At 40.7% G+C, this 22795-nt stretch overlaps 1 protein-coding gene across 1 annotated transcript in view; it reads left to right on the forward strand.

Annotated features, from left to right (window-relative positions):
• The window catches only part of LOC132975769 (bifunctional heparan sulfate N-deacetylase/N-sulfotransferase 2-like), a 30700-nt gene extending 8118 nt beyond the window's left edge, over positions 1-22582 (forward strand). The window contains exons 2-15 of the mRNA XM_061040548.1: positions 6487-6536; positions 7236-8881; positions 9593-9680; positions 11242-11396; positions 11689-11874; positions 12930-13058; positions 13777-13959; positions 14681-14777; positions 14879-15002; positions 15982-16156; positions 17250-17420; positions 18969-19078; positions 19459-19561; positions 20417-22582. Coding sequence (XP_060896531.1) covers positions 7805-8881; positions 9593-9680; positions 11242-11396; positions 11689-11874; positions 12930-13058; positions 13777-13959; positions 14681-14777; positions 14879-15002; positions 15982-16156; positions 17250-17420; positions 18969-19078; positions 19459-19561; positions 20417-20542 — 2724 coding nt within the window. The 5' untranslated portion in view covers positions 6487-6536; positions 7236-7804 and the 3' untranslated portion in view covers positions 20543-22582. The remainder of the gene's footprint in view (positions 1-6486; positions 6537-7235; positions 8882-9592; positions 9681-11241; positions 11397-11688; positions 11875-12929; positions 13059-13776; positions 13960-14680; positions 14778-14878; positions 15003-15981; positions 16157-17249; positions 17421-18968; positions 19079-19458; positions 19562-20416) is intronic.
• Positions 22583-22795: the final 213 nt, after the last annotated feature.

Here is a 22795-nt window from a genome sequence, read left to right on the forward strand (position 1 = left end):
ATCATTCTGAGATCAGTACCAAGACTAAGGATTCCCCAGTTAACTTTTCTTTGTTGTTGCCTCTCCCAAAATTTAAATAATTAAATATTGAGTGGCTGCCAACACAAAGTCCTCATCCGATGCTGTAATCATAGATGATAACAGGGTTTGTCTGGGCTCAAAATGAAGCAGTGGTGATATCTTTCCCACCTTGTTTATGTGCATATGTGTGTGTAATTGTGTAATTGAAGAAAGAAACAATCTCCCATTAAAACCTAATAAATCATATCACAGTAATGTCCCCCTGGAACAATTTGAGTATCAAACACTGTAAATCTTCTATTCTAATGTATCTTGGTGCACAGATTTGGCAAAAAAATGTTCCCTTAATTTTTGTAAAAGAAAAATAAACATGTAAATATTAATAATAAATACTGTATATCTTGCATGGATGTAACATTTTACATTCTAGCAGATTTAAAGTTTGATCATTCCCATTTAGTCTGACGATGAAAACAGAGAGAAGTTTACTTCTTCACCTCAGCTGTGGTCTTACTTTATAGAATATACATTCTACAAACTCTGCTTCCAAGCCGTTCTTTATACTCTCTTGCTAGTGCAAAAAGTGTGTATTGTTTAACTGTTGGTAGCGCCCCAATCTCTTTTCTTCTACACCCGATGCACTACAGATTAAAAAATGATGTAGTTGAATTTAAACTTCCCTGAAGTAGTTTCAGAAAAAAAAATATAGAACACTCTTTACTTCATCAAGGCAGAATTTAAGCAGTGCTGTTGTAATGAAGCAAATGAATCTAAAAGCATGATCTTAATCAAATCAAAAAGCTGGAACAAAACTGTTTTCATGACATAATACATTTGATTTCATTAAAGCGTGATTCAATGCTAACTGAATATTTCTCAAGTTTCATACAGATTGGGTTGGCTCTGGATTAGTAGGACATTTTCATCTTCACATTTAGGTAGGTTTATGAAGTTCTAGTGCAAAATGAAGCTATAAGGACCCATGAAGAGACAGTTGAGGAGGTACTGATGCGTTGTTGAGTCGTCAACTGCTTTTTTTCCTCTAAAACATTAAACACATTTCATTCTGCAGTTTTTAACAAGGGAACAGAATAGGAATTGCAGAAAAGTCACAAATAGTAGAATTCTACTTACTCTAGCAGAGTGTTTGAACAATGGTTCTTTGGCCGCCTGCCCGTGTAAAATGGAATCAAAGCTACAGGCACAAAGCATAACTCCACAGTGTGTGTGGATGTAGGATTAATTCTTCCAAGCAAAGTTAGTCTGCTTTGTTTCCCTGATGAAAACGTGAAAAATGCTGTCTACCCCCATGATCCGGGAGGCCTTTCTGAAAAACATTGTTTGTCTCTTTACGTGTGTGAGGCTACTGCAAGAAGCACAAATGACTATACTGACAGTTTATAAATGATAAAAGAGATAAACTAATGAACAAGACAAACCAACATGAAAAGAAATGAATACCTTTAGTTCAGTTAAGGATTTCCATGGCTGTGGTGTTACAGTGTAACACTACCTACTCACACATCACCTGCACACTTTCCCCATTGTTTTAGACAATGGACTTATATCACCCCACTACTAGAAGGAGTCTGATTTCACGTAGCACATGACGAGATTAAGAAAAGCTGAACCAGATTTGGTAAAGATTCATTCAACCAACAAGACAATTGTGGAGGATTGTGTGTTAAAGACCTCAAAGCACTCTGCACTACACAGCAGGACAGCATCATTTCTTCTTGTTGTGCAATGAGAAACACAACTTATCAGTGGAGAAATGTACAAACATAATCTTGATATAATACGAAATGATCCTCTCTCAGGTGGATCCTTTGGTTTCAACCAGGAGTTGTACTTCAGTGGTTTACTTCAGTGTCAACACATTTTCTCAACTGTCCTTTCTCACATTACAATGGGCACATCGTGGACTCACGATTTGTCTTTTACATCAACTTTGCGTCAAAACACAGGCCCCAAACAAACAACAAAGCTACCTCAGAAAGACAAGGTTACATGTTGCTTGTATGTTTTTCTCTTTATTCTGGTGTGATCTTGTAGGTTCTCCTGTGATGTGTGTACAGCTGCACTCCTCTGCGCTCACGTTCCATAAACAGATCCACTAGGGCAGGGCGCGCGCTGTCCAACGAAGCAAAATCGTGGCACCGGCGATCCGCGGGTGGAACACACGGAATATGTGGAATTTGGAGGGTAGACTCCCAACTAGGGATTTTTGTGGGGTTTACGATTTTGAATCCAGAATACTGCAGTCAAACTTTAAATTCTCCCGCTTTATTTAGTCCATGTAATTTAGCATCTACTCACTACTTGGCTATGTATGTGATTAAGTGCTATCATTGTCAACTCTCAACAATAGAAAGCATAGAAGTCACTGATCTCAATGTATATGTGAATCTTTCATTTAAACTCAGTGAGCGAGTGTGTGGTGTTTGCATGGTGTTCGACTGAGAAATAAACCTGGATGGAGAACTGCCAACAACCACTCCCACACACCTATAAGAGTAATTCATTTATGTAAGGTGTACAGATGGTACGGCTACATCAGAGACACACACTGAAGATGACTTTGAAAAGGCCCGACATTACAGGCCAGGAAGAGTTTGTTAGTCAAATCTTCATTTAATAATCAATGAATAAAGAAATCTTTATGCAATGTAGAACTATTCAATTGGCAAGCTTATATTAGATTCTGTGAGGGGACTAGGTGCCAGCAGACATACATTGTTTAATGACTTACAGAATAAGGTATATAAAACTGGATCAGCACATCCTGACTAATAAGGGAAGGGTGAGTGTTTGATCAGCCGTGTGTAGCTGTCACTGACACACAGGCTGAAGTGAAGTCGTTTGATAATGAGCAGCATGCAGTGTTTAGATGGGGGGGGGTAATCAGTGTTGAGCTGGAGGAGAGCAGCTGGGAGGATGAGTTTCCATGCAAGCAGATGGACTACATAATTGACTTTCTCTGCTCAAACACAGACTTCAAACTGGAGAGAGAGAGAGATGGAGGAACTCAATAGAGAAACATTTTGAATTGATTTCTTTCATGTTCAGTTCTAATTATATCTTTAATTATTGATATTGTTATTGAACTTGTTTGTATTGTTATTTGATGCTTTGGCAATATTGTCAGTTACCTTCATGCCAATAAAGTTTGTAAATTGATGTTGAATAGAGCAAGCATTGACATCTTGTTTTTTTTACAGTGTGATGTACCTCACTGTCAGCAGTGTATGAATGGGATTAGTTACTTCTGATGGATTCATTACATAGCGACCTCTACCATCAGTGTGTGAATGTGTAGGTGTGACATGTGGTGTAAAAGCACTTTGAGTAGTCAGAAGACTAGAAAAGCGCTACACAAGCTCAAGTCCATTTACAATTCTTGATAGAGAGAATACATGGTCCAATTGGATTCCTACATTGACTCTAATGTTGATGAAGTTGGGGTTTGGCTGATTGACTTTCTTTGCCGGTGCCTCACAGTCACTAAGCCCTCTACTGTTGTGATTTTAATCACTGATATGATATACATGAGAGATTAAGCAGAGATATGTCACTCCAGAAATGATGAGGACACAGCCAGTCAGACTATATATAGACACTAACTTTCAGAGAGTACACAGACCTGAAATCAGCAAGTGCTTTTTTTTTTGGCCTGTCATTAACTTAGGCAATGAAATAAATATATTCATTCAGAATGATGCAAGCTGTCCAACTTTACACTTCAACACAACTTGCAAATGTGTTCAGGGGGCTTGGTTCAGACACTTATTCAATCTGTCAACTTTCCATTTGAAGTTTACTGAGTCTTCTCAGTTCTACATACACATTTCAGTTGTAACTCCTCAAGCAGAAATAATATTACACCATCTACCTAAAATACTTAACTTCCTGTAAAGATACATATTAAATACACTAAAAATGAACTGAAAGCATCAGCACTGCTATTTTAATGAGTTTAGCTGTAAAATTCATGACGTGCCTCTAAAACTCCACATGCTTCCTTTTTCACTTCCACTTCCCTTTACTTACTTTTTCTCCAGGCGAGGGAAAGGTGGATGAAGCACTGTAGCCAAACTGCAACTCACAAGTTCAAACCACTATATGCATCTGCATGTGTGTGATATGGTTAACAATGTGCCCTGACAGTGTTACAGTGGTGTTTAAAGGCTTTATATGTGATTTTTTTGATCCAGCAGATGTCGCCCTTGAGCACCAGCATGAAACCAAAACAACTCGCGCTGCATTGTTGTGTTAGCATGCTAATGCTAGCGATCTTTATTATGCTCGTATCTTCACACTGCATGTAAATTTACTTGAAATGACCGAGATCTAGAAACGCAGTTAATCAGTGAGTACAGTATGTTATTCTTCTTTTCTCTAGTCCCTCAATTAAACAACTTTTATACACGAGGGGAGGAGTCAGCCGGCCGTCCCGACGATGTAAACAAACTGAAGATAGGACTCTGAAAACATCACAGACAGTGGGACTCGGGTGTTACACCCATTGTAGACAGTCATGACTCACAGTTATTTTCAGAGGATATACTTGATTTCTATTACATTTAAGTGTGAAAAATCACATATAAAGCCTTTAAAAGCAACATAACATACACTCATCTGAAGTTAAACCTTTTAATGATAAACAAATGAATGAATGATGAAGGCTACTAGCTCTATATAAATGCTTTTTTGAATGCATAAATACACGTAGTGTGCTTTTGCTTTCTAAGTGTTTTGTTTTTTATGAATTAAAAAAGCAATATGACTGCATTGTCCTAATTTTCTCAACTCTGTTTGCAGATAACAATAAAACATGTTGGTAGCCACAGAACTGGTGGTCTGGTTGTAGTAGAATACTAGATTTATACATCCTCCTCTCTTCTCCTGGTTCCGTGCTGGCTCCCTCGTGTTGCTGCTGCTAGCTGTTCTCTGTGACTCCCTGAGGAGTGCTCAGCTCTACTCAGTCATCCATTAAACAGCAGAAGTTCATTATGAGCACACTTTCAACACACTGCTCCTCTAGCCTCCTGGACTCCCATGTTTTATCTCTTCCTCCCCTCGTCTTCCTCACCTCCAACCCATCTGCCTGTGCTCTCTGGAATTTCATTATGCCGTACTCATAAGACTTAGATGGGAGTGTGCCAAGTATGTATTAAGATGTACTTTGTGGTGTTTAGATGCTGTTCAAGAGAATCATCTCACAGAGTATTAAAAGCAACTAAAGCATGGATTGCTTGGAAGTTTGAATACATATTTTATTGATCAGTGCTTCTTTGGGGTTTTACCCAAAAGAAAGTTGATGACAGATTAAACAGCATTTAGCAGACGCTTTTATCCAAAGCGATGTACAACACTACGACACATGTGTCTTGTGAGAGGCGACGACTCTACCAACTGAGCTACAGCCGCCCCATTTAGATACAGAACAACAAGTCAGTGAATACAGAGTGAACAACGTGGAATTACAAGAGAACCAAGAAGCCATGTACCGTTGAAACTAAATTGAGAACAAATGAGGCGTCAATGTCAGAGCTGTGCACTTTTATGTTACAAAAGGTGTGTTCCTATGCTGACAGATGAATACAGTCACGCCCCTACACTCAATTGTGAAGAACCAGATGCTGACAGATTGCATATAATCACCTCTAACTAACACCCCTGTACCATCCACACTCCAATGTTGTCACAAACCACCTATTCAGAGAAAGGCACATTGCCATTCATCCATTTTCTCAGTCTTACTTAACCTCTCCCCTGATTGGACGGCTTAATATCAGTCTACACCCACATGCAGAGTTACTTTACTACACCAAAGTAAGGGATAAGCTGTATGAGGGATGAATACTTTCTCCATCCGTTCCGATTATATGACGCTTCTGTAATCACTTTTAACACAGACTGTCAAAAAACATTCTACAGTAACCTTAGTTGTATTCGGTAGGGTGCATTTTTATTGTGTAGCTTTAAATTATCAAGCAGGATTTACTTTTGAGTATTTCATTTTCTCTGTGATCAGGACCTTTTCACTCTAAATTCTGAGGTTTTAAATTCCAAAGACTTCTTTCAATCCCCGTATTGTTTCCAAGTATTGAAACATGTAAAAACAAGGGGTCATAATTAAATTACATTAGAAAGTGTATACATTACCTGTAAGAATAAAGTCTACAGAAAAAAATCTATTACTGAAGGACTTAATTTGACTTATTAACCCTAGCTGCCCAAAGAAACATTTCCCACCTAAAAGTCCTGTTTGAAAAGCCGACAAGGGACAAGGCATTTTTTGTCTTTTGGGTTGAAAGTCTGCTTTTATCACCGATAGTTTGAAGTGATTTGGATTTGGTATTCCCAAAAAAAAGTGATTTGTTTTTGTTGTCATAAAGAAATACAGTTGACCTTCATCTTCTCTTTTTATTTCCCTCTCCCTCCCTTCTGTCTCTCCTGCAGGGGTCTTCCAGATTTATTCCAGAAAGTTCCAGATATGCACCGTTTACAAGGTAAGAATCTCTCAATCTACAACATCATTTCTTTTCAGATTCTGCTTTACTTTTTCCCCAATTAGACATTCCTCACTTTAATAGAAGAAATCCAAAGTTAATGATAAACAAAGACATTGGTGGTTTTTAAAGTGCTGCAATCCTTCTCAGAAAGTGTTTTCCTCTCCTGACTCATCAATGGGTTTTGATGTCTAAATGAAGGACTGACTGCTGACGTTGTACCTAGCATGTCTTACTTTGCTTCACATTGATTGGCTCTGAAACTTGCAATACACTTTAGGGCCGGGGCAAGATGAGTTGCAGGAGATGCATTCAGTATCTCACCAGGATGTTTATAATAGCAATATCTTTCTCTGCAAAATTGAAATGGTTTTGTCTCGTGACTTTTTGTTTTGAACTGAAGCTGTCTACAAACGTTGTTTCTTCATGTTATTTACTGTCTTCATTTTGGCAAGAGTGGTCTTTGTTTGGGTAATTGCGATGGTTATGTTCCTTAAACTGATTACCTTCTTCAAAATTCAGGCTTGAGCTTCTTGGACTACATGCCTGTTAGAATTGTACAGGACAATTGTTGACAGAATTTTTTTAAATCAATAGATTTCTTCTTGTCCTTCTTAACCCGCATTCAATTTCTCCTCCTTTCCTCTTTTTCTTCTAACCCTCTTCTTTCCCATTTCTTTGTCTTCCTGTTGCCTCAAGGTGTCATTTCCTGGGATGTCAAGACAAGGTGGCCTGAGGGGGTTCAGCCCCGAAGCAGAGGCCACCAGAAGAGAATCTCCCACTGTTAAGAGACCGGACAACCATCAGAAAATGTCCATGTGTAGTGACACCTAAAGAGCTGCTTGAAGGAGGAAATCTACCAAGCAGCTCAGGCTGAACTTTGGACATTATTTTCAGGACCCAGCTCGTCCACACGCGGAGATCAGCTCTGTTGGTTTTGGATTTAAATTGAGCCAACTTCCATTCCCCTCTCTTCAGTCTCTTGATATTTAACATTTCGTCCATCAATTATCTATCCCCCTCTCTGTCCGTCATTCTCCATCCAATCATCTGAGTGTGTTCTTAAGCTGCAGGGCAGGTAATGGATAATGCTGGCCATGGTGACCTAGTGTAAATGGCTATTCCTCAGCAAAGCTCAGTGCCAGTATCTACTGCTCAATCTTCCGCCTCCATTCCCTCCTCCTCTCATCCCTACTCCACCTCTCTGCCTTCCTTTCCTGTTCACCGCTGCTGCTTGCTGCCCAGTCCCGCCTCCCCCCTTCAACACCATGGTAGGTGCAGGCTTGGGTGTGTGGAAGCTAATGAGAGGTGTCCGCCAGCTGGAGCTTCACCGCCTCATCCTGGCCCTTATCATCTTCTGCTTGCTGTCTATGGCCTTCCTAGCTTACTATGTCTCCAACAGCCCCAAAATCAAAGAGGCCCCCCCTTTACCATTCAGTGACTGTGGTGGTGGAGGAGGGGGGATGTCACTGGCCGCAAGTACTGGGGCTGATGGAGGAGGACTGGGCGTCCAGAGGGCTCCACTCTTCCTTCCCCCGCGCCAAGGGCGGCTACGACAGGTAAAGGCGATGGACAGTTCCAGGACGCAGCCCGTAGTTCTGGTGTTCGTAGAGAGTATCTACTCCCAGCTGGGCCAGGAGATTGTAGCCATATTAGAATCTAGCCGCTTCCGCTACCGGACAGAGATTGCTCCGGGTAAAGGTGACATGCCCACATTGACAGAGCATAACCGTGGGCGCTACACACTGATCATTTATGAAAATGTGTTGAAATATGTCAATCTGGATGCCTGGAACCGTGACTTGCTGGACAAGTACTGTGCTGAGTATGGAGTAGGTGTCATTGGCTTCTTCAAAGCTAACGAAAACTCTCTTCTCAGCGCACAGCTGAAAGGTTTCCCCCTCTTTTTACACTCACACCTGGGACTCAGGGACTACCATATTAACCCAAATGCTCCCTTACTCTACATCACAAAGCCCAACCAGGTGGAGCAGGGCCCTTTACCAGGGGATGACTGGACGGTTTTCCAGTCCAACCACTCTACCTATGAACCAGTGCTTTTGGCCAGCACCAAGTCCTCTGAGGCGCTGGCCCAATTTGGACCTGGCTCCATGAGGGCCCTGCATGCCACAGTGGTCCAGGACTTGGGCCTTCATGATGGCATTCAAAGAGTTCTCTTTGGAAACAATCTTAACTATTGGCTTCACAAGCTGGTGTTTGTTGATGCTATTGCCTACCTGACAGGGAAGAGACTGTGTTTGTCCTTGGACCGCCACATCCTGGTGGACGTGGATGATATCTTTGTTGGCAAGGAGGGAACCCGTATGAAGGTGTCGGATGTGGAGGTGGGTGATAGCGCACATTATCAGATGTTTATTACTTTAGTTGCCTGTCACAATGTGTAGGGCTTTAAGCCCAATGGATACAGAATTTGAAAGACGGATAATCGTTTTAGAGATGTAAACAATATGGCACTTGATAACTTGAATTTATAGATGGAATGAAAGATAGCTTTATCCATGTAGCTTGTTAAGAGACTATTTTCCATATTACTATGCAAAGGAAATCATTTGAAGATATCTGAGCTGAGCATGTTTGAAAACATATTCTACTATATATCTGTGATAGGCCTTCATATAGGCCTCATAAAGTTGTCCTCATTTAACGTTGGTTGGAATACAATTGTGAGATATTGACATGCATTCATATTCATTAAAGAGGTGTTCAGAATGCATTACAAGAAAGTATTTTTTCTTGCATAGAATAGTTCATGATTGGTTCATGCTGTCATGGCCCTCTTATGTTGCATGCTCATGACTCATGAGGAAGTATATAATAAATGGTCCTCTTTATGTAGTTTATACTAACACTGATCTAATGCACTCATTAGAAAGATTGACCAAATTAAAACATGTCACAAACCAACAGATACCAGTATGAAGATATTTCTATACATGTCTAGTGTTTAGGTTTCTTTTCATCTAGCACTGTAATGTGAAGCAACACTCGAATCATTGATAAAGGCTGACGGTGGTGTCTTTCACATCCTTCCACAGGCATTGCTCAATACTCAAACAAAGCTGCGGGCGTTGGTTCCTAATTTCACCTTCAATTTAGGATTTTCTGGAAAGTTCTATCACACAGGTAGGACACAACTGACATTACTGTATGACTTCTAGTGTCATGAATGAAAGCTGTCTGTGCCATATGTTCAATCACAGGTGTCCCACCAACCACCACTTTAAAAAAAGAATTCATTCAGATTGGTTACAGTTTGGTTTTTTTTCCCCCACAAGAAAAGGTAGAATTCTGAAAACATACCTAACACTTTTATTAAATACACCAAATAATACATTTTGAAGTATACAGTATGTTATGATAACTTTCAATTTGTAATGATTAATATGCCAGGGGCATCTTCCTAGACATTTCACTTGCTGACAGGCCTCAAATGGTAGATGGGCTTGAGCTTGTATTGTATATTTCTAGTCTTCACACTGGACCAAGGACCCTTTGCCATGTGACTGCAAGAGCTGGGGATCAGACCCCTGACCTTTTGGTACAGAGACGGCAGCCTCGACCACAGGGCCACAGCTGCCCCTAGAAGGCCTTACAAGACAGTTCAGTATCCTGAAACATATAAGGCTTATTTAAACACTCAAAAATGTCCGCACTCTAGCGCAGTAGTATTTAAACACGGGCTTATTGAAATTCTCTCCTTCCAATTGTCTTTTTACGAACACAAAACACCCAGGCCAATGGATGAGATATGATAATGCAAAAAATGGATGTAAATCCCACTGCAGTAATACCTCTTCCAAATCAATCACAAGTAGAGAGACTGCACATAATAGAGTGAGCATATGAGGAGGAGCTTGGTACTCAGGTATGAGTATTCATCCAGACCTCAATTAGGAATTTCCCTCTCAAGGGGGTTCAGACATGTGAGGACTTAGAAGTTAGTATGTCCTCATCTCCTGGCATCACCAGAACAGCTGCCCAATATCGAAAGAGCTACGATGATGTGAGGAGAAAACCAAAGCTTGGAATCTCCATGTCCACCCTGTTAACAATTTCACTTGTTTATCAGATAGTTCACTAATATTTAACTGAGGAGTGGATTAGGAAAGCTGCTGTATAAAGCAGAGAAACAGCATTGAGAACCCTAAATATCAGAAAATGACTGCTCCATTGACTAAAGAGCAGGTTTTTGTCAGTCAGCAATGTCACTTGCAGTGTACGGTTTGTCACTTTGCATTGAGTGTAAAATAGGGCTTTATTCTGCAGGGAGTAGCCTCACTGGTATTTCATATTAACTAACCATATTCAACTGTTTTCTCCTAACAAGCCAAAGTATAAACTGGCCCAATAAAGTTTCACTTCAATCATAATGGTCTGCATTCAAAGTCTTTATCCTCCAGAGTGTGGATTCTTTGAAATCATTCGATTATCAAGTAACATGTGGCCAGAGATTGCTGTGGCGCTAAGCGAGTCTAAAATATGCTAAAGCATTTCATTTTATATTTGACTTCAGCGTTGTACCTGATGCTGCTCAGAGCCTGAGCAACCTATTTTTTAGATGTGGAATTTATTTTATCCTGCTAATCAAAAAAATGCTCAAAGCACCTGAAAGCTCCCCAAACTTGGCACATGCACATACCTGTGAATGTGGTTACACCTGAGTGTTTGTGTGTTCGTTTCTCAGGTACTGATGAGGAAGATCGCGGAGATGACATGCTGCTACAACACAGGATGGACTTCTGGTGGTTTCCTCACATGTGGAGCCACATGCAGCCTCACCTCTTTCACAACGTCAGTGTTTTGGCTGAGCAGATGAGGCTTAACAAGATCTTTGCTCAGGTAAGCAAACACTAATACACCTCAGACACAGAGGGTCAAAGGTGTGTATAGATATGTGGCTACATGTTTCACTGAAGGAGATTTTCTTTTTTACTAGAAACATTTGAGTTTTTTTGTTTTTTACAACATACAGTATACTTGTAGACTTTACTATAAACTGGACTATACTTCAAATGTTTATTATCATAGCTAGCCTTCCTAGCCTTTTTGCACTTCTTTCTCCTAACCATAACTTTCTACTTTCCCTTTTGCCCTTCTGCTGCACCTCCTGTCCTCTCTCCATACTTTCCAGGAGCATGGCATCCCAACAGATATGGGCTATGCAGTGGCACCACACCACTCTGGGGTTTACCCAGTTCACAGCCAGCTGTACGAGGCTTGGAAGTCTGTATGGGGCATCAAGGTGACCAGCACTGAGGAATATCCACATCTGAGGCCAGCTCGATACCGCCGCGGCTTCATCCACAATGGGATCCAGGTCAGACCAGAGTCCTTGATCGGTTATTTACAGAATATTTTTGCTTCTTGAGCAGGAGCCAAAACTGAAGTTTAGCCAACTTCAACCCCTTGCGACACCGGCAAGTGCTACAAAAATCAATAAGAAGATAAATACAAAACACTGCAGTTCCATTGTTTTGATTAATGTAGTGAGATATTATGATTGACAAGCAACAATTCTAGCTTCACGTTTAAAGAATTCCCATTCAGCTACAATGTGATCCTGTAAATCAGCTCTTGATGCCCCTGATCCAGTAAACTACTGGCGTATCCTGGTTTTCTTCTAACTGATTCATGCCGTTTGCTGCAAATGTCATCGGACTGAACTTAAATAGTTCCTTTCTAATCTATAGTGATAAAAAGGGATTGACATTACATGTCAAAATTCACAAATTCAAACACTCACATTAATGGCCCAACAACCATGCTGTTCAAGGCTCATCATTATCCAACATATACATTCACATGGACACATCTCAGAGAGCAGGTTTGGGTTGAGTATCTTCCCCAAGTTAACATTAAATGTGTACTGGTTTGACTTACTGGGTTTGGTGATTAGATCTTCAGATTAGTGGACAACAAGCTTTATTTCCTAGACCAAAGCTTTCAGCGAGGAATCATGAGGACGCAACAAACGACTAATCTCTTTGGCTTGGTGGTGTGTGGTTACGACTAGTCCTTTTTGAAGTAAGATAAAGGTGGGGCTAAGTCACAAAGTGTCTTATACTTACAGATATACAGTACAATGAGCACTAGAGATGAAACATACGGAATGCAACAACACATTCTTTATTGATATCCAGTAAGTTATAGTTTGATCAATGTTTCATGAGCTTGGTGTGTTTTGCATGAAAAACTCACATTATCACATCCCGTCTGTAAATGGCAAAACCCTCTACTTAAATTTTTTATCTTTAAGAAAATTTAGAATGTTACCAAATATTTTAAATATCCACAAAAAGAAGCACCAAAGATCACGCTCACTGTCAAAGTGTACCACAAACAGCTGATGTTCTCCTTTATGTGTTGTTGTAGGTGCTGCCCAGGCAGACTTGTGGTCTCTTTACCCATACGATCTTTTACAACGAATATCCCGGAGGTTCAAAGGAGCTGGACAAGAGCATCAGGGGAGGAGAACTCTTCCTCACTGTACTCCTTAACCCTGTAAGAAAACAGTTCACCACTCACACACTTACTGTAGCTGTAGAGATGACAGTCAGTCAAAGTCCAGTCACAGTAGTTCATTCTTTAACTGGTCTGCTGTGAGACTACCCTAGATCTAAAGACAAATCAGGTTGCTTTTATCATCTACTACTTTTAAAAGAGAAGCTATATCGTACATCACTAGCATGCATGTAACATCTCCATTGCCAGTTGAAGTTTCAGTTAATGGCATGACAATTCTTGCTCAACATTAGAGCTCTGTCTTATGAATCTGTAGACTGAAAATGTGAATGACCACTGTCCTAACTGTCTTAAAAGTGACAGAACTTGACTTTATAAAATGATTAGTTCTGATAATGTAATATGTATTAATGGTTATGATTGTAAGCATTAATACTTGTCAAAGTGATATATAAGTCATATCCTTTATGCACTACAACTGATTTAATAATCAGGACAATATTTGTATCTTAATTTAAAGTGGTGTCATTGAACTATGGCACATACTGGTACATATAGTTTGATTCATTACCTGTTAACATTGCATTAAATGCTCTGTCAACTAAATATATCAAAAAGCCATTGTTGGCATGGCATTATAGTTGTCACAATGACAACTATTTTCGACTTGAACACGACATGAGACCGGACGTGCTCCTCAAACAGCAAATCAAAAGTTTAGTTGACCTTGATTTTAACTTGAATCTTCTCAATCCAGATCAGTATCTTTATGACTCACCTATCAAACTATGGCAACGACCGGCTGGGTCTCTACACCTTTGAGTCTCTGGTGAAGTTCGTCCAGTGTTGGACCAACCTCCGGCTGCAGACATTGCCGCCTGTCCAGCTTGCAGATAAATACTTCCAGATCTTTCCTGAGGAGAGAGATCCACTTTGGCAGGTCAGTTCATTCAATTCAAAAACGTAAAGATCATTTATAGCTAGACGGAAGTAAAGCTGGGGCGCCGCTCAGCCCTGTAAAGGCTCATTTTTTAGTTGGTAGTGGTGATCCAAGTTGATCCCTGTGGATCACCTTTGTGGCTTGATACGCTTATGATCCATGGAGTGTTGCAAACTTTATAATCATGGTGGGAGATGATGTCACTAAATCTAGCCCAAAACAATCTTCACTGCAATGATAAACTTGGTGTGATTGCAGGATTTAAGCTGTGCCTGTTCACATGAAAGGATAGTTGTCTTTTTTTCCACTGTTGTTGCACAAGTTTACGCAGCCTTTCACACAGAAACGGGTCAAAAGTAAGACTACTTCACAGATATGAGTAGGAGACAAAACGGCTCTCCCTGCACCCAGAGGCATGAGGAAGAGCCGCGACCCAGTAACCCAAAATAATAACTATTATTCCAACAAAATACTTGATGCAAAGTAGGGTAGAATTAAAAATGACTTCTATTTTTATTCCAAACTTAATCAGAACTGGGGGGGAGGGGGATGTATTTACAATGCATTAAATTACCTCGTCTTAATGTGGGCTTACACCTTGGCTCCCTTTGAACAGGTTTGAGAAAATAGATTTTGCAGAAACACTGGAATGTGCCCAAAGTGTTGAATGTATTTGCTTCAGGATGTGAAACACACTTAAACAAGCTACACTATTTTCCAGAACCCTTGTCATGACAAGAGACACAAGGATATCTGGTCAAAAGAAAAGACCTGTGATAGACTTCCCAAGTTTCTTGTTATTGGACCACAGAAAACAGGTAATGTGCTTTTTGTCTTTGATACTTCTTCAAAAAGAAAATCATGTTCCACATCTCTTTCTCTTCATTATAACGATCTGGTGTCTTGTCTTTTCTCACAGGCACTACAGCACTTCATTCATTCCTGAGTCTCCACCCAGCAATCACCAGCTCATTCCCCAGCCCCACCACCTTTGAGGAGATCCAGTTCTTCAGTGGAGCAAATTATGACAATGGGATTGACTGGTAATAACACGACTACCACACACAGTGTACTGCTCTCACAGTCGTCAGTGCTTAGCACAACAGAAACACATCATAGCCCTGTTTTTTTTTTTTTTATATGTCTAATTTTTTTAATGTTTCTTTTCTGATGGGGTACCTGCCGGGCTCACTATGATGTGATCTTTCTAACAAGCCTTTACTGTAGAAATGGAGGGTGAAAATCTTCCAGCCAAGTTGAAAGACATTTTGGTAATATATTCCCTCTCCGTGTTTCCCTGCTAAGCTGTGGAGAGGTATCTGCTGGTAGTCACATGCCGGTTTGTTTCAGGGACACTGAACCTACAACAGCTGCCAGGACAAATATACCCACTAAAGACTAAATGGATAATTGATTAACTGAAAAAACAGCGACCCTAAAACTGTTAACACTGTTGTTTGAAGCTTCAAACAACAGTGTTAAAGACCTGGTTTGACCAGTTAAGAATCCGGAAGCTTAATCCAATCTTGAAGCTGTCACACTGCTGTTTGCTCTAAGTGCCTAACCAGTTCACTAAAGAAATGTCTCTACTATACTTGGCTGGAGGGTGTTATTCCTTTTTGAAAATATTAAATAGTTCTTTATTAATGGCACCTAGTTTGAAACAGATGAGGAGATTCTAGAGATTAAAGTCTCTTCAATTGGCTAAAGAGACAAATCACAGTCAATTCAATAAGACAGCAGTAAGAAGGGCGCTGGTTTAGCTCAGTTGGATTGGTGGGCTCCCCATGAACACAGGCAAATCCTTGATACATCAGTGTTGTTCCCTTTGATGCATATCAGCGCCCACTCTGTCTTTCCCACATTTTCTGTCTATCTTCAGCTGTGTAATTAATAAAGGCAAAAGGCCTGAAAAATATCTTATTCAAAATGCAGTGTAATATAATGAAAATGTCTTGTGGGCTTTAATCTATTTTTAAATATTGGCAAACTAGTACAGTGTTGTATGTTTGTTCTCCCTAGGTACATGGACTTCTTCCCATTCCCTTCAAATGTCAGCACAGACTTCATGTTTGAAAAGAGTGCCAATTACTTCGACACAGAGGTAGCTCCAAAAAGAGCTGCTGCCCTGCTCCCCAGAGCCAAAATCCTGGCCGTGCTCATCAACCCGTCGGACAGGGCTTACTCCTGGTACCAGGTGAGAAATCATCTTCACAGTGCACACATCCAGACCTGTGTCAAGCTCTCTCTACAATACTTCAGCCCCGTTTCCACCAAGCGGTCCGCTTCAGTTTGATTCGATACCCATTTATTGGAGTTTCCACCGTCAAAAGTTGGGAATGGTACCAAAATAAGGGATCCGTACGTCCTACTTTTTTGGTACCCTTCTGTTGGGGTGCTAAGGGTACGGATCCGACCTTAAAGGGTCCCTTTTTTTTGTTTAGTGTGTCCCTTTCTTCTTCCTCGTTTAACTAATTGTTAGCGGGCTCCACTGTACTGGGCTGCTGTGATGTCAAACTATTTCATAGCCGACGCGGCTAACTCCATCTGGCTTACACTCCGTTTAACAAATAAGGGTCAGTTGGCTGTGGAAACGCAAGCAAGATCAGGCTTTACTGTAACAAACTGGACTGAACTAAACTGGACTGCTTGGTGGAAACTGGGCTTTAGTGTTAATAATAATGTTATTTTTAAACAAGCTAAATTTAGCACTGTTTAAGAATTAATATCTCGCCATACAACACGCCTGACACTGCACTACAAATGACCATTTACACACACTGGGCATGTGTGTGATGCTATTAACAGTGTCACAATAAATAAACAATAAACCCAAAACAGCAGTTCTGAATGTGCAGCTGACAATACCACTGCACAATGTTACATCTGTCTGCGTAAGTGGAGGCAGTAGCGTTCTAAAATGTAGAACAGTACAACAGCAGCTACCTTGGACAACAAGATCAGCAGTGCCTTTAATAAATTGTTAATGTTTAGTGAACTGCTGCAACACAAGGATGATGTCATTTGTTTCCTACCACACAAGGGAAACAGGATAGGGGTGTGAAAATCAGAGAAGGACATGTTGCTACTGATAAAAGCCAATCAGCAAGCAGCGGGCGATGAAGGTGTTTTTGTGTATCCTAAAGTCTCCATTTCTCCCCCTTTGCATGTAAATGAATCAATCACTGTTGTAGTGAGGGCCCTAGACAGAAATGTAGCTCCATTTGAAGCAGTTGAACTATCTTTACTTTTCATTTTGACATGCGCCATGTGTGTTTTCATGACCACAGCACCAGAGAGCCCACCAGGACCCCGCAGCCCTCAACAACACCTTCCATGCAGTGGTGACAGCAGGCCCCTCTGGACCCCGGGACCTGCTGGTCCTTCAGAGACGCTGCCTTAATCCAGGGGCCTATGCTACTCACCTGGAGCACTGGCTGCAGCACTACCAGCCCAGCCAGGTAACACACACCACAGCTGCTAACACACACAGACAGACACACACAAACAGATGCAAACGCACACTGGCCCAGTTTACTTTACCGTCATTCATACCAGTTACTTTCTGTTCAGGTATTTCTTCATTATGGAAACGGCATAATATCAATAATGCTTCACTTCAGAGAAGATGACTTTTGATAAAATCACTTTTAAAGAGTAGGGTTGGTTTCACACATGAAGTTAAATTTCAAAAAACTTTTGTAAGAGTTTCCTTTAACTTAATGAAACATCTGTTTGAACATTATGAGCAGTGATTTGATTAGCCTTTATTTGTGACACTACACGTGACCTATATGTTTGTTTACCTTTGAGGGATGACCTTTTCATAACACCTGTTGTAATGTCACGGTTTTATTATAATGTTATAAAAAATTGCGCGGTAGTATATCATCACAACATCAGACATGAACCAAAGGGAACAACAGCAGTGACTTCTTCTTGAATCAGTTGCCTTGCTCCCCTTCAGGCCTTTTTGTGTATGATCACATTTCTACAGAGCTGAAATATGCAAGCACACAATTATTTAAGGTAACTCAATAAAAAGCACTAGATACATGCGGGTGTATGATAATGCCATTGCGCTGTTTCATGTACTTGACAATTTTGCCCCCTACTGTCCAGTTATGCATACAACACTCTGGATGTGACGGTGTATGGTACAAATGAGTTCACCCTGTTGAGGAGCCCGCTGGCTTCTATGCTCTAGATACCATCCAGCATAGTCATACATCTTGAACAAGTTAAGGATTAATCCAAGTTAAATAAACACAAAGCAGGTCTAAGAATGAAGCATATTAATGTTGTAGCTGATGTCATCTTATTGGTCAGATGGAGTGGCTTCTTAAGCAAATTCTCCTGTTTCTTAGCTGCATGCATGGAAGCAGTAGTAGTTTCTTCTAGCTTTAAAGTATCACCTGCCATTTCCCCCCCCAAAAAAGGTTGCGGATGACACTAGCTATGTTAACATGTGCAAAATGTCTTCAATCCGGTTGGGGATCCAAACATCGCTGCTTACATGGATGCTGAATAAAATGATCTGATTATGACAAGCGTGTACATGCGTCAAGCATGTCATCAGAATAAAATCCATTCTGACATGTACAGAGCTGTCCTGCTGGACTAAACTGCTCAAAGTAGAAGCAAGATAAGTTGTTTCCTTCCCTTTCACATGCATCAAAAATGTGCAATAACTTGAGAGAAATCAATCTTTGGTTCGTCAGGTGGCTGCCTGTTTCTGTCAATGGGCCGTACTAAGCAGACGTCAAAGTGTAGATTCCTCCGTTATTATTTTTGCTGGATTACACTGGATCAAGTGTGTACATGGCTGTACAAGGATCGGCATGAACCATCCCTCTCTCCCTCTCGATGGCGATGAAATGTATTTCTGCATGTGCCGAATCGGACCACTCTTTTCTGATTGACGTGTTTGCAGGAAGCATTTTTATTCTGATTATCTGTGTCCATGGAAAAACAGGAACTGATTCTGTGTGTGTGAATGTGTTTTGTAGTTGCACATCGTGGACGGGGCCCTGCTGAGGTCAAACCCAGCTCTGGTGATGGAGGGTATCCAGAGATTTCTCGGTGTCACTCCCATCTTCAACTACACCCAGGCTCTCATGTTAGTAACACCCTCACACCACACATCTAATCACAGGGCTAGTTTGACGTATGGTAGGGCAGCAACAAAATGTTTTAGATGCACCTTTATGTAACATTTATTGAAATTCTGCCCAAATCCTGATAATAATCAATACTATTATTTTGAAATGTATTTATTTATCTGTTGATGGTGAAGGACTGAAACAAAACTGTCCAATCATGAAATGACTCGTGCTCTCCTATCACTAACTCTGGATATTTTTGCTGTCTTATTTTTATTTATTTATTTTTCAATCTAAGCTCTAGCAGAAGGACTAGCCAATCTCTGTGTCCAAATAGCACAAATAAAATGAGTTTGATTGTTTTGTTCTGTGAATGAACACGCTGTGTTTTCTACAGGTACGATGACAGCAAAGGTTTCTGGTGTCAGCGGGTTGAAGGAGGTCGGGCCAAATGTCTGGGGAAGAGTAAAGGCAGGAAATACCTTGAGATGAGTTCTGAGGTAAATCCACACCTCACATTATAGCACACCATACACACTACCGAAAACCTAACGATTCAGAATGATGGATCCCAACTCTAATGGACACCTTGAATTTGTTTTTGACCCAGTTTCACCTGATAAACTTCAAGGTATACACGCCTGAACTAAAACTGATACTTCAGCTTTTGGATAATGACAGCAGTAGGACAATCGTCATGGTAACCTCTTTGGTTTTAATGAAGTGATGCTGAACAAAAGGTCTATGGACACTTCAACCATCAGGTCAAACAAAATGAATTTCATAGAGTTGGCTACAGAGATATACTTACCAAATCCAATTCATTTGGTTTCTAGTCCATCAGAATTGGACTTGAGTTTTATAATCACCTCACAGCAAACAATCAATATGACAGGAACAAGCCCAACCCCAGCTCCAGCTCCAGCAAGACTTTGTGATTTGTATTTTACTAGTGATTGAAATGATGTTTGTTGTAAGACCAAGTATGATCACCCAAATTACACATAGTAAGTTTATGCTTTTCTCTCAAAATCATGTGATCGGCAGCCCCTCTCTGATCTATTTGGGTCCTACACATTACGATAAACAGACTGGGACTTGCATCAAAGTGACTTTACTTCAAAGGATGTTGACATTTGAGCCACAGGCAGGTGCTGACTTCGCTGAGATAAAGAAAATGCTGAAGGAGAATTTTCCTTTTTAAAAAGCACGTCAGCCATTAAGTAAAATGCAGAGTGGTGAACGGCCAGGTGATGTGCTTAGAAACAGTCGAGTATTATTGCATGTTATAACAACTCACCAATAACTGTGTGTGTGTTCTTTCTATGTGTGTTTGTGTGTGTGCCTGCATACAGTCACGTGCCTTTCTGGCAGAGTATTACCATGAGAGCAACATGGAGCTTCTGCGGCTGCTGAATCGGTTGGGCCAACCGCTGCCGTCCTGGCTCCGCCAAGAACTCCAAAGCACGAGCTGGAGCTGAGGCCACCTGCTCACACGCACACACGCAGTCGACCGACACACTACAGAAAAAGCTTGGACTGTAGTCTGTGGATCGGCCAACACTTGGCTCTGGTTTATACTGGACTACCTGATCGCTGAGAAACTACAGCAAACACTAAAGAAGCTAAAGGTTTTAGCAGGTGGAACTTCTGCTCCTGTCACATTGTGAGATCTTTGAAGTGTTGGTAACTAATGGAGCACATGAACTCCCGTGAACACTGGGCCACCCTCAGCCACAGACATTGTGTGTTGGAAAGGGGGGGGCTGACACTGTAAACATCAGTTTGCTGTAAATCTGAGGACCGGATAAGCAGCAGGTTTAAAGTCATAACGTAAGGAGAGAATCTTGCAGGATAAGACGGTGTGGGTGTTGAGTGTATTATCAGATACATGACTAACATGCACACACACACACACACACACACACACACAGACACACAGAAAACGTCTGACTGACTGCGAAGGAGAGCATTCAGAAAAAGCAGTTGTGTAAATATATATATGTATATGGTTTGAGGGGCAGGTGAGAAACAAAACGGCCGGCTGACAATACAGACAGACAGCACACATCAGACAGACAGCACACATCAGACAGACAGAACACTTCCTGGTCCAGAATTTTCTGTTACACGCGCCTGCAGCTGAAGGTCCAGCCGACAGACTGGGCACCAATTACTCTTTTGTCCTCACAGATTTCCAGTCTGTTTACAACACATTCAGTCATTTTAAAGTGGATCCAGCTTATATAATGACAGGTCAATGTAAATATCATGCAGCTACATTTGGTATTAACTAAAGCCCAAATGCAGGATAGGCCGTGAAAACTGGCGTCCTGTCAGTGAGTAGCTCAAGTTGACTTCGTTCATTGATTAAGGTTGAGACAGTTTTTGAATGATGACAGACTGTTTCACTGTACTTATAACTGAACATGTTTCACTGCTTGTAGTTGCTTTTAACTTACATAGCATTGTTTTTTTTATTTTTTATTATACGATCCATGTTTCAACAGATGGAGTAAACCACACATCAAACTGTTGATCAAAGGACTGGATTTGTTTGTCTATGAGCAGTGTAATATGCAGATACATTTCAGGAGACAAAAGAAATCGGACCCAAATTTGAAGTCAGGAACATTGTAACCCAACTCGTGTGGCTGAAATTTCCAAGAGTGCAAAGAGTGTTTTTAGTGGTGAGAATCATTTTTATTAAATAAAAATGTTCTGCTTCAAATTGACAAACGATTTTGCCTACAAAGACAATTTTTAATGGATTATGTTTAATGAATAAGGATTGCACTGTTATGAGAATAGCAAAGTCCTAAAAAATAGTTCTTAAAAATTGGTCAGAATTTAGACATCATGACACCATCCCAGCCTTTTAATACACCAAATCTTTCTAAAGTCACGTCTCAAACTAGTGAATCCTGCTTTCTGTTCACATTCTGAAAACCAAGATTACGTGTATCGTGACATCATTTCTCAGACCTGACTAGAGGTCTCCCGAAAGCCTTTAAGCATTTCCACAGATAAGACTGAATTTACTTCAACATGTTGAATAAGCCTAAAATACTCAGACCATTCTCAAAGTATTATTGGGTATTTAAAAGCTTTATTAATCAAATTATTTTTTACCATTTGAATAGTGATGAATTAGTGAGCATCTGTTTCCAGTCACCCTGACCTGATGTGGTCATGAGGGGCAGCCCTGGACCAGACCTATTAAAAACCTTAGAGAGTTGACTGAGAGAGAGAGAGAGAACCTCACGTGTCGGTTTGTTTCAGAAGATCCTACACAAAATGCTTAACTCACTACATCCCCCCACACACACACACACACACTCCTGTCTCCTCTGGAGGACTGTTACCCATATAGTCTTTGGACAACAGAGGAGCCAGTGAGGAGTCGATCAGAAGCTGCTGTCTTGTTTTCTGTTTGTTTTGTATAAATGTCCAAAAGGCCAACACTGTATCATCTCTAATAAAAACATAGAGAGGTTGGAAATAAAGGCTGCTGAATCTTTTTTTTTTCTTTTTCTGGCCTCACTATATATCTGTGCTATGACGATCCTATTGACATGCAGTCCTGAGAGAAGAGGCCCAGTGTCCTGGAGGAGAGCGAGGAGAACGAGGATGTAGGGATAAAAACAATAAATGCTCATGGCAACAAAAACAACAGTTTTATTAATGCAGTCGTTAGACAGTGCAGTTTTTTTAGTCTTTGCTTTGCTGCAGGC

Source organism: Labrus mixtus, chromosome 6, assembly GCF_963584025.1.
Source record: "Labrus mixtus chromosome 6, fLabMix1.1, whole genome shotgun sequence".
NCBI classification, from domain to species: domain Eukaryota; kingdom Metazoa; phylum Chordata; class Actinopteri; order Labriformes; family Labridae; genus Labrus; species Labrus mixtus.